The 12,668-nt window shown below is 50.4% G+C and overlaps 1 protein-coding gene across 1 annotated transcript in view; it reads right to left on the bottom strand.

Annotated features, from left to right (window-relative positions):
* Positions 1 to 12,668, bottom strand: part of mia3 (MIA SH3 domain ER export factor 3) — a 198,645-nt gene that overhangs the window by 31,146 nt on the left and 154,831 nt on the right. The window contains exon 23 of the mRNA XM_038798968.1: positions 2,034 to 2,158. Coding sequence (XP_038654896.1) covers positions 2,034 to 2,158 — 125 coding nt within the window. The remainder of the gene's footprint in view (positions 1 to 2,033; positions 2,159 to 12,668) is intronic.

Raw genomic sequence — 12,668 nt, 5'->3', positions numbered from 1 at the left:
CCAGCATCCGCAGTAATTTGCATTTATTTTTGCCCCAATTCCCACTGGCTCCAGTTTAGCTAGGACTCCTCGAAACCAAACTCGGTCAAATGCTGTCTACATGTCAAGGGTAGTCGCTGATATTTAAAAATTAATTTTAAAATGTGGGCATCACTGGTTAGGCCAGCATTTATTACCCATCCCTATCTGCCCTTCAGAAGGTGGTGGTGAGATGCCTTCTTGAACAACTGCAGTACCTAAGGTGTAGGTACACCTGCAGTGCTGTTAGGGTGGGAATTCCAAGATGTTGCCCCAGCGACAGTGAAGGAGCGGCGATATATTTCCAAGAGAAGATGGCGTGTGACTTTTTTTTAATTCATTTTTTTTGCAGGATGTGGGCCAACGTTTATTGCCCAGCCCTAGGTGCCTTTCAGAAGGTGGTGGTAAACTGCCTTCGTGAACCACTGCAGTTCTTGAGGTGTAGGTACACCCACTGTGCTGTTGGGGAGGGAGTTCCAGGATTTTGTCCCAGCAAGAGTGAAGGAACAGCGCTAAGTCAGGATGGTGAATGACTTGGAGGGGAACCTCCAGGTGGTGGGGTTCCCAGGTATCTGCTGCTCTTGTCCTTCTAGGTGGTAGTGATCGTGAGTTTGTAAGGTGCTGGCTAAGGAACTTTGGTGAGTTACTGCAGTGCATCTTGTAGATGGTACACACGACTGCCACTGTTCATCGGTGGTGGAGAGTTTGAATGTATATGGAAGGAGGAGCAATCAACTGGGCTGCTTGGTCCTGGACGGTGTCAATCTTCTTGACTGTTGTTGGAGCTGCACTCATCCAGGTAAGTGTAGAGCATTCCATCACACTCCTGACTTGTGCCTTTACATGGTGGACAGGCTTTTGGGGTCAGGACGTGAGTTACTCGCCACAGGCATTCCTAGCCTTTTACCTGCACTGTAGCCACAGTATTAATGTGGCTAGTCCAGTTCAGTTTCTGATCAATGGTAACCCCCAGGATGTTGATTGTGGGGGATTCAGCGATGGTAATGCCATTGAATGCTATAGGATGATGGTTAGATCCTCGCTTGTAGGAGATGGATGTCACCATACCTCAAGTTCAGCTCTTCTGTCCATGCTTGGACTAAGGCTGTAATGAAGTCAGAAGCTTAGTGATCCTGGCAGAACAAAAATTGAGTGTAAATGAGGTTATTGCTTAGCAAGTGCTGCTCGATACCGCTGTTGATGGCCCCTTCTATCAGTTTACTCATGATCGAGAGTAGCCAGGTGTCAGTAATTGGCCAGGTTCGATTTGCCCTGCTTTTTGTGTACAGTGCCTCTTTGGGCAATTTTGCACATTGCCGGGTAGATGCCAATGTTGCAGCTGTACTGGAACACAATCGCTTGTGACAGGAGTAATTCTGGAGCACAAGATGTCACTATATCTGCCAGGACCAAAGCCTTTGCTGTATCCTGAAAACTTGAGGAGGCCTCACCTACTTGGCAAATGCCTCAGCCTTGTCTTTTGCAGTAATGTGCTGGGCTCTCCCATCATTGAACATCGGGATATTTGGGGAGCCTCCTCCTTCAGTTAATTGTCCACCATCATTCATGACTGGTGTTGCAGGACTGCAGAGCTTAGATCTGATCAGTTGGTTGCAGGATCACGTCTACCAAAATCCCCGCTCAATTTTAGCTGTTTAAGGTTTCTTTGGAAATGATTTGGGACCTGGAGATTTTCTTTCCAGAATGACATTTTTCATAAAATGACTCAGCAAGGTACACATGTTGATCCGCATAGTTCAAGTAATTTAACAGCAATAACCTTTACAAAGTGACCCAAAAACATAAGCCCAGTGAACTCCAGTGTAGGGGTATGGGAAAAAGGCAGGGAAATGGCACTGAGTCATGGCGCTAGTTTGGAGAGACAGTGCATACAGGATGGGCCAAATGGCCTCCTTCTGCACTGTAACAATTGTCATTGTGAACTGAAAGAGGAATTGGTCAAATGCAATCATTGTATCCCAGGAACGTACACAAGTAAATATACAACTCCTTACCTCTGTGTGCTACTCCAAGGGGTGGGGGTGCTCCGGGGGGGCCCAGGAAATCAGGTCTACCTGGCGTTGGTTTAATTATTGAAGGCCTTTGAACCTGGGAAAGTTTCTGGTTCAACTCGATCATTCTGAAATGACAAAATGGAAATATTTAATTCTATTCCACCCAAGTTTTTAATTTTAAGAGCAAGAATAGGTCATTCAGTCCCTTGATCTAACTGCATGGTAGAACAAGGTCATGTCGTTTATTTTCGTTTATAAATTTAGAGTACCCAATTAATTTTTTCCAATTAAGGGGCATATTAATGTGGCCAATCCACCTAACCTGCACATCTTTGGGTTGTGGGGGCAAAACCCACGCAAACACGGTGAGAATGTGCAAACTCCACACGGACAGTGACCCATAGCCGGGATCGAACCTGGGACCTCAGCGCCGTGAGGCAGCAGGATCTGCGCCACCGTGCTGCCCAAACAAGGTCATGTCTGATCTATATTGCAGTTCCATTTGGGTCACTGTCTGTGCGGAGTCTGCACGTTCTCCCCGTGTCTGCGTGGGTTTCCTCCGGGTGTTCCAGTTTCCCCCCACAAGTCCTGAAAGATAATTTGGACATTCCGAATACCATCTTTTGTACCCAAACAGGCGCCGGAATGTGGCGGCTAGGGGACTTTCACAGTAACTTCATTACACTGTTAATGTAAGCCTAATTGTGATAATAATAAAGATTATTTACTTGACTTTGATACACTTCGAGGATGTCCGGTTGCAGCTATGCGGAGCTAAGCTGCACGTTCGGCAGCTTCAGCCAGGAACGGACTTTTGGGCTCTTTTTAGGGCCCCCAGCAGTACTTTTCCGACGGTTCCCGACGTGGGAAGGAGTCAGCAGCATTTCCCCAGCAGTATATGGTCTGGACCAGGAGTGGGACAAGCAAGATAGTGGTGGCAGCGCCAAAGCAAAAGCGAGGACAGAAGCACAAGATGGTGGCCGGCGGAGACCTAGAAACATGGAGACAGTGGGCGCAGGAGCAGCAGGAGACTCTCCAGCGCTGCTATCGGGAGCTCAAAGCGGAGCTGCTAGAGCCGTTGAAGGCTTCCATCGACAAGCTGCTGGAGATTCAAGACAGCCCAGGGGGTGGCAATCCGTGTGATCCGACAGCAGGCCTCAAAGAGAGGATGAGGCCTCAGCCCTCGCGGTAAAGGTGGAGATGCAAGAGGCGCTCCATAAAAAATGGCAGGAGCGGTTCGAGGAGATGGAGAACCGGTCGAGGCGGAAAAATTTGCGGATCCTGGGCCTCCCGGAGGGGCTGGACATGGGGGCCTACGTGGTCGTCCTGCTGAATTCGCTGATGGGAGCTGGGTCCTTCCAGGGGCCCCTGGAGCTGGAGGGGGCCCACAGAATACTGGCAAGAAGGCCCAAGCCGAATGAGCCGCCACGGGCGGTTCTGGTGCGGTTCCACCGGTTCGCTGACCGGGAACGTGTGCTCAGGTGGGCCAGGAAGGAGCGGAGTAGCAGCTGGAAGAACGCGGTGGTACGGATCTACCAGGACTGGAGTGCGGAGGTGGCCAAGCAGAGGGCCGGGTACAATCGGACGAAGGCGGTGCTGCACAGAAAAGGAGTGAAGTTTGGCATGTTGCAGCCGGCGCGTTTGTGGGTCACCTACAAGGACCGACACTTTTACTTCGAGTCCCCGGAGGAGGCGTGGGCCTTTGTGCAGGCCGAGATGTTGGACTCAAACTGAGGGTTGGGTGCGGGGGTCTGTATGTAACTGTGTTATTTTCTGAGGGGGGGCTTTCTGTTTAATGCTGGTTCTGTGTTGTTTTCAGGGTGGGTGGGGCACTGTCATTTTGCGTGGGTTCGGTGGATAGGCTCGAGGCGGGGGGTAGACTTGCAGTGTGGGGAGCTGATGGTGGGAAGGGAGCTGGGGCCCCGCGAGGGGCTTGGGCCGACAATGGGAGCTGCCTTAGAGGAGGCAGGGTCAGGCAGGTGGAAGGCGCAGGCGTTTTCCCGCGCTGAGGGTTGATTGGGGCGGGGTCGGAGCTTATGGGAGTACTATGGAGGGAGTAACGCGGCTGGGGGGGGTCCTACCTTGGGGGGGGGGGGGGGGTACCGGGTTGCTGCTGGAATGGCCAGCAAGGAGCTGGAGTATGCAGAGGGGTCGAGATGGGGGTTTGCCGCCTTGGGGAACGGGCCGAGCGGGGGGCGCTGGCCAGTGGCGGGCAGGGGAAGGGTTATGGCTAGTCGGCGGGGGAGGGGGGCAGGGAGCCCCCAATCCGGCTGATAACCTGGAATGTGAGGGGACTGAATGGGCCAGTCAAACGGGCCCGTGTGTTTACGCACCTGAATGGGCTGAAGGCGGATGTGGCCATGCTTCAGGAGACACACCTGAAGGTGGCGGAGCAGGTTAGATTGAGGAAGGGGTGGGTGGGCCAAGTGTTTCATTTGGGGCTGGATGCAAAAAATCGGGGGGGGGGTGGCGATCCTGGTGGGAAAGAGTCGTTTGAGGCGTCGAATGTGGTGGCGGACAGTGGCGGGAGGTATGCGATGGTGAGCGGCAAGCTGCAGGGGGAGCGGGTGGTGCTGGTTAACGCATACGCCCCGAACTGGGACGATGCGGGTTTTATGCGGCGCATGTTGGGCGGCATTCCGGATCTGGAGACAGGGGGCCTGATAATGGGGGGGATTTCAATACAGTGCTGGATCCCCCATTGGATCGATCCATGTCCAAAACAGGTAGGAGGCCAGCGGCGGCTAAGGTGTTGAGGGGGGTTCATGGACCAGATGTGAGGGGTGGATCCTTGGAGGTTTGTGAGGCCAAGGGCCAGGGAGTTTTCATACTTCTCCCATGTGCATAAGGCCTATTCCCGGATCGATTTTTTTATTATGAGCAGGGGGCTGATTTAGAGGGTGGAGGATGCCGAATATTCGGCGATAGCCATTTCGGATCATGTCCCGCACTGGGTGGACCTCGAGCTGGGGGAGGAGAGAGACCAGCGCCCGCTCTGACGCTTGGAGGTGGGGCTGCTGGCAGATGAGGTGGGCGGGAGGGTTCGAGGATGTATCAAGAGGTACCTGGAGGCCAATGATAATGGGGAGGTCCAAGTGGGGACGGTCTGAGAGGCATTGAAGGCGGTGGTTAGAGGGGAGTTGATCTCCATCCGAGCCCATAGGGAGAGGAGAGAGCAGAGAAAGAGGGAGAGGCTGGTGGGGGAGTTGGTGAGGGTGGATAGGAGATACGCGGAGGCTCCGGAGGAGGGATTGCTGGGGGAGCGGCGTAGTCTTCAGGCCAAGTTCGACCTGCTGACCACCAGAAAGGCGGAAGCTCAGTGGAGGAAGGCACAGGGAGCGGTGTACGAATATGGGGAAAAGGCGAGTAGGATGCTGGCGCACCAGCTCCGTAAGCGGGATGCGGCCAGGGAGATTGGTGGAGTTAAGGATAGGGGAGGGAATGTGGTGCGAAGTGGGGTAGGCATCAATGGGGTCTTCAGGGACGTTTATGAGGAATTGTATCGGTTTGAACCCCCAGTGGAGGGGGGGGGGGGGGAAGAGAGAGAGAGAGAGAGAGAGAGAGAGAGAGAGAGAGAGAGAGAGAATGGGGCGCTTCTTGGACCGGCTGAGATTCCAGAGGGTGGAGGAGGGGCAGGTGGAGGGACTGGGGGTGCCGATTGAGCTGGAGGAGCTGCTCAAAGGGATAGGGAGCATGCAGTCGGGGAAGGCGCCGGGGCCGGATGGGTTCCCGGTCGAATTCTATAAAATGTATGCAGACCTGCTGAGTCCCGTTGGTTAGGACCTTCAACGAGGCACGGGAGGGGGGGGCTTTTCCCCCCGACTATGTCCCGGGCGCTGATTTCCTTGATCCTTAAGCGGGACAAGGACCCCCTGCAGTGTGGGTCATACAGGCCGATCTCGCTGTTAAATGTAGACGCCAAGCTGTTGGCGAAGATGTTGGCCACAAGGATAGAGGACTGTGTGCCGCGGGTCATCCACGAGGATCAGACGGTGTTCGTGAAGGGAAGGCAGCTGAACACCAACATACGGAGGCTCTTGAATGTTATAATGATGCCGGCGGTAGCGGGGGAAGCGGAGATAGTGGTGGCACTAGACGCAGAGAAGGCCTTTGATAGGGTTGAGTGGGAGTACTTGTGGGAGGTGCTGGAAAGGTTTGGGGAGGGGTTTGTCAGATGGGTGAGGCTGTTATACGAGGCCCCGATGGCGAGCGTGGCCACCAATAGGAGGGGATCGGAGTACTTCCGGTTATATCGACGGACGAGACAGGGGTGTCCCTTGTCCCCCCTTCTCTTTGCGTTGGCAATCGAACCCCTGGCCATGGCGTTGAGGGAGTCGAGGAACTGGAGGGGACTGGTGCGGGGTGGGGAGGAGCACAGAGTGTCGCTTTATGCAGATGACTTATTGTTATATGTGGCGGACCCGATGGGGGGAACGCCAGAGGTGATGAAGATTCTCAGGGAATTTGGGGACTTCTCAGGGTACAAGCTCAACCTGGGAAGAGCGAGCTGTTCGTCGTGCACCCGGAGGATCAGGAGGAGGGGATTGGTAGGCTCCCACTGAAAAGGGCGGAGAGGAGCTTTAGGTACCTGGGAGTCCAGGTGGCCAGGAGCTGGGGGGCCCTACACAAACTTAACCTTACATGGCTGGTGGAGCAAATGGAGGACGAGTTTAAAAGATGGGACATGTTGCCGCTGTCGCTGGCGGGCAGGGTGCAGCCAGTCAAGATGACGGTGCTCCCGAGGTTTTTGTTCCTGTTCCAGTGCTTCCCCATCCTTATCCCGAAGGCCTTGTTTAGGAGGGTCAACAGGAGCATTACGGGGTTTGTGTGGGCGCATGGGACCCCGAGGGTGAGAAGGGTGTTCTTGGAACGGGGCAGGGATGGGGGGGGGCTGGCGCTGCCCAACCTCTCTAGGTACTATTGGGCTGCCAATGCAGCGATGGTGCGTAAGTGGGTAATGGACAGGGAAGGGGCAGCATGGAAGAGGATGGAGATGGCGTCCTGTGTGGGTACGAGCCTGGAGGCGCTGGTAACAGCGCCATTGCCGCTCCCTCCAACGAGGTATACCACGAGCCCGGTGGTGGCGGCTACCCTCAAAATTTGGGGGCAACTTTGACGGCACAGGGGGGAAGTGGGGGTCTCGATGGGGTCCCCGATACGGGGGACCACCGGTTTGTTCCAGGGAGAATTGATGGCGGGTTCCTGAGTTGGCACAGGGCAGGTGTTAGGAGGTTGAGGGACCGGTTTGTAGACGGGAAGTTTGCGAGCCTGGGTGAGTTAGAGGGGAAGTTTGGGCTCCCCCCCGGGGAACATCTTTAGGTACATGCAAGTAAGGGCGTTTGGCAGACGGCAGAATTCCCTCTGTTGCCCCCGCGTGGGGTCCAGGACAGGGTGCTCTCAGGGGTGTGGGTTGGAGCGGGGAGGATTTCGGACTTGTACCAAGTGATGCAGAAGGTAGACGAGGCCTCGGTGGAGGAGCTGAAGGGTAAATGGGAAGAGGAGCTGGGTGAGGAGATTGAGGGGGGGACGTGGGCGGATGCTCTGGAAAGAGTGAACTCCTCCTCTTCTTGTGCGAGGCATAGCCTCATACAGTTCAAAGTGCTGCATAGGGCCCACATGACTGGGTCGAGGATGAGTAGGTTCTTTGGGGGCGAGGACAGGTGCACTAGGTGCTCGGGGAGCCCAGCGAACCATGCCCATATGTTCTGGGCGTGCCCAGCGCTGGGGGAATTTTGGAAGGGGGTAGCAAGTACGGTGTCGAGGGTGGTGGGATCCAGTGTCAAGCCAGGCTGGGGACTCGCAATATTTGGGGTTGCAGTGGAGCCGGGAGTGCAGGGGGCGAAAGAGGCCGGTGTTCTGGCCTTTGCGTCCCTAGTAGCCCGGCGGAGGATTCTTCTTCAGTGGAAGGATGCGAGGCCCCCAAGCGTGGAGGCCTGGATCAATGATGTGGCAGGGTTCATTAAATTGGAGAGGGTGAAATTTGCCCTGAGGGGATCAGTACAGGGGTTTTTCAGGCGGTGGCAGCCTTTCATGGATTTCCTGGCAGAACGGTAGGGAAATAGGCCAGCAGCAGCAGCCCGGTGGGGTTGGGTTCGTTTCTGTGGGTTGGTTTGAAGGGAAGTGTATATGTGTTCTTTGTTTATGACTGGCGTTAATAGGGCAGCATGGTGGCCTAGTGGTTAGCACAGCTGCCTCACGGCGCTGAGGTCCCAGGTTCGATCCCGGCTCTGGGTCACTGTCCGTGTGGAGTTTGCACATTCTCCCCGTGTCTGCGTGGGTTTCGTCCCCACAACCCAAAAATGTGCAGAGTAGGTGGATTGGCCACACTAAATTGCTCCCTTAATTAGAAAAAATAATCTATTTCTTCTTTTTTGTATTTATCGGGGGGGGGTTGCTCTTTTTTGTTTTCTCAGTTGTTAATATTTTCTGTCATTGGTATTTTATAAAAATCTGAATAAAAATTATTATTATTTTTTTTTAAAGACTCTGATACACTTCATCAATATTCATTGACACAGTTAGGTAACAAAAAGCTATTTTTTATAGCATCCAGTCTGTGGAAGAGTGAATTCCAGATTTCCAAAACCTTTTATGTGATATTCTCCAACCAGATTTCACTCCTGAATACACCACCTTTAATGTTTAGGTTGTGCCCTTGTTCTGGATTGTCTCAGAGGAAGTTTTTTCTTCTATTTACTGTATCAAATCCCTTAATCATTTTAAATAGCTCGATGAAATCACCATCTAAATTCAAAAGGAATGCAAGCCACGTTTATGCATCCAGTTATCACAATTTAAGCCTTTAAGCCTCAGTATCACAGTAGTAAATCTGTGCTGTACCCCCTTCCATATCCAACAGATTTTTCCTCAGGGAAGGTAGCTAGAAATTGATGCTATACTCCAAATTGAGTCTGACTGGTTGTAGCATCACTTTTTCACAATTTAGAATCGCTTCCTCAATTTTGAATTCTAAACCTCTTGTACATTTCCCCATTAATTCTTGACGCCCAAATCCATTTGCTTCTCCAGTTCCTAGTCTCTCACCATTAACCAAATATTCTCATTTGTCTTTCTCAGATCTCGTCATATGAGGACAGTTGTGGACTCTATGTCTGCACTCAGGACTTCAGATGGGTGAGGGGGGATCTTATTGAAACTTGCACGGTACTGAGAGGCCTGAATAGAGTGGACGTGGAGAGGATGTTTCCACTAGTAGGAAAAATTTGAAACTGAGGGTACAGCCTCAGACTGGGACGATCATTTAAAATTGACATGAGGAGGAATTTCTTCAGCCAGAGGGTGGTGGAACATTTTGCTGCAGATTGAGTGTCTTTAAGACAGAGATAGACAGGTTCTTAATTAATAGGCGGATTAGGGCTTATGGGGAGACGGCAGGAGAATGGAGATGTGAAAAATATCTGCCATGATTGAATGGTGGAGCAGACTTGATGGGCCGAGTGGCCTAATTCTGCTCCTAAATCTTATGGATGATCTCTCACTTTCCGTGTTAATCACACAAATAGACGTAAATGGCAATGATATAGTCGGAATTACGGAGACATAGCTGCAGGGTGACCCGGGATGGGAACTGACCATCCAGGGGTATTCAGTATTTAGGAAGGGAAAGATGGTGGAGTTGCATTGCTGGTTAAAGAGGAAATTGTGGGTGATTTTAATCTTCATATAGATTAATCACAATACTGTAGAGGAATTTATGGAGTATATACGGGATGGTTTTCTGGACAAATACATTAAGGAACCAACTAGAGAACAGACCATCCTAGACTAGGTGTTGTGCAATGAGAAATTAATCATTGGCAATCCCCCTTGGGGATGAACAACCATAATATGATAACTTGATGCAAAATTCTATGACGCGCAAGTTGACTATGACAGATTGGGAAACATTACTTAAAGGGATGACAGTGAATAGGCAATGGTAAACATAGAAAGAGCGCATGGAGGAACTGCAACAATTGTTTATTCCTGTCTGGCACAAAAGTAAAACAGGAAAGGTGGCCAATCCATGGTTTACAAGGGAAATTAGAGATAGTATTCGATCCAAGGAAGAAGCACACATATTAACCAAGAAAATCAACAGACTGGAGGATTCGGAGCAGTCTAGAATTCAGCAAAGAAGGACTAAGGGATTGATTAAGAAGGTGAAAATAGAGTACGAGAGTAAGCTTGTGGGGAACATAAAAACTGACTGTAAAGTTTCTATAGGTACATGAAGAGAAAAAGATTGGTGAAGACAATTGTAGGTCCCTTGAGGTCAGAAACAGAGGAATTTATAATGGGAATAAAGAAATGGCTGACCAACTAAATACATACTTTGGTTCCGTCGTCACAAAGGAGGACACAAATTACATACCAGAAATTCTGGTGAACAGGGTTTAGAGAGAGGGAGGAACTGAAGGTGATCAGTACTAGTTGAGAAATGGTGGTGGGTAAATTGATGGAATTGACGGCTGATAAATCCCCAGGACCTGATCATCTACATCTCAGAGAACGTAAGGAAGTGGCTCTAGAAATAGAGGACTATTGGGTCATCTTCCAAGATTTTATAGACTCTGGAACAGTTCCTACAAATTGGAAGGTAGCTAATGTAACTCCACTATTTAAAAAGTGAGGTCGAGAGAAAACAAGGAATTATAGACCAGTAAGCCTGACCTCCGTCGTGGGGAACATTCTAGAATCCATTATCAAAGATTCCATATGGAAAACAGTGGCAGGATCGGACACAGTCTGATTGGATTCATGAAAGGCAAATCTACTGGAATTCTTTGAGGATGTAACTAATACAGTTGATGAGGCTGAGCCAGTGGTTTGATTTAATTGGACTTCCAGAAGGCTTTCAACAAAGTCCCACATAAGAAATTAGCATGTAAAATTAAATTGCATGGGATTAGTGATAGTGTATTGAGACTGATAGAAAACTGGTGGGCAGGCAGGAAACTAAGAGTAGGAATAAATGGGTCTTTTTCCAAATGGCAGGCAGTGACTAGTGGGGTACCACAGGGATCCGTGCTGGGACCCCAGCTCATATCTAATATATATATATTATATAAATGATTTAGATGAGGGAACTAAATGTAATATCTCCTAATTTGCAGATGACACAAAACATGTGGGTGAGCTGTGAGGAGGATGCAGGGATCCTTCAGTGTTATTTGGACAAGTTGAGTGAGTGGGCAAATGAATGGCAGATGCAATATAATTTGGATAAATGTGAGGTTATCCACTTTGGTGGCAAAAATGGGAAGGCAGCAGGCTGAATGGCCTTAAATTAAGAGAGGGAGGGGGGGCAGCACAGTGGCGGTGATTAGCACTGCAGCCTCACGGCACCGAGGTCCCAGGTTCAATCCCGGCTCTGGGTCACTGTCCATGTGGAGTTTCCACATTCTCCCCATGTTTGCGTGGATTTCACCCCTACAACCCAAAAATGTGCAGGCTGGGTGGATTGGCCACAATAAATTGCCTCTTAATTGGAAAAAATGAATTGGGTACTCTAAATTTAAAAAAAAGAATAAAAATATGGAGGGGAAATGTGCAACGAGACCTGGGTGTCCTCGTACACCAGTTGCGGAAGGGAAGCATGCAGGTACAGCAGACAGTAAAAAAGGAAATGGTATGTTGGCCTTCATAGCGAGAGGATTAGAGTATAGGAGCAGGGATGTCTTGCTGCACAGGGCCATGGTGAGGCCACATCTGGAATAGTATGTGCAGTTTTGGTCTCCTTATCTGAGAAGGATGCTCATGCCCTAGAGGAAGAGCAGAGAAGGTTTACCAGACTGATCCCTGGGATGGCAGGACTGACGGATGAGGAGAGCTCGAGTTGGTTAGGATTGTATTCGCTGGAGTTCAGCAGAATGAGGGTGATCTCATAGAAACATATAAAATTATAACAACTCAACAGGCTTGATGCAAGAAGGAACTTCCTGATGGTGGGGGTGTCGAGAACCAGGCAGCACAGTCTGAGGATTTGTGTAGACCGTTTAAGAGATGAGGAAAAATTTCTTCACCTCGAGTATGGTCTGCCTGTGGAATTCGCTACCACAAAAAGTAGTTGAGGCTAAAACATATATTTTCAAGAAGCAGTTAGATATAGCACTGGGGGCAATGGGGTCAAAGGATATGGGGGAGGGGGTGGCAGGATCAGACTATTGAGTTGAATGATCAGCCATGATCAAAATGAATGGCGGAGCAGGCTCGAAGGGCCAAATGGCCTCTTTCTTATTTTCTATGGTTCTATTAAAATCCACTATAGTTTTGTCCAGCAACAGTTTGCGTCCCATTGTAACTTCCTATTCACGTCCACACAATTTAATATGTCTCTAATGAAAACCTGGATGCATAACTCCCTGCTGTTTCTCTCACGTTGTTGAAAGCTGCCACTGGGGGTTTGGGCCTAGGTGGTGTGCTCTTTTGGAGGGTTGGTACAGACTCGATAGGCTGATTGGCCTCCTTCTGCTCTGTAGGGATTCTGTGTCACATCTCGAGAAACAAACATTCCTATTATCCCTACACGGTTTCTTACTTCTCAACCAATTACCAATCACGGTCAAAGTTGCCACCAACGATTCCTAATAATCTCTTGTAACACTAAATGTCTTTGGAAGTCATGTAGACCAC

This window comes from Scyliorhinus canicula, chromosome 6, assembly GCF_902713615.1.
Source record: "Scyliorhinus canicula chromosome 6, sScyCan1.1, whole genome shotgun sequence".
NCBI classification, from domain to species: Eukaryota; Metazoa; Chordata; class Chondrichthyes; order Carcharhiniformes; family Scyliorhinidae; genus Scyliorhinus; species Scyliorhinus canicula.
Note: the sequence above shows the minus strand (reverse complement) of the source record. Positions and strands in the feature narration are given on the sequence as shown.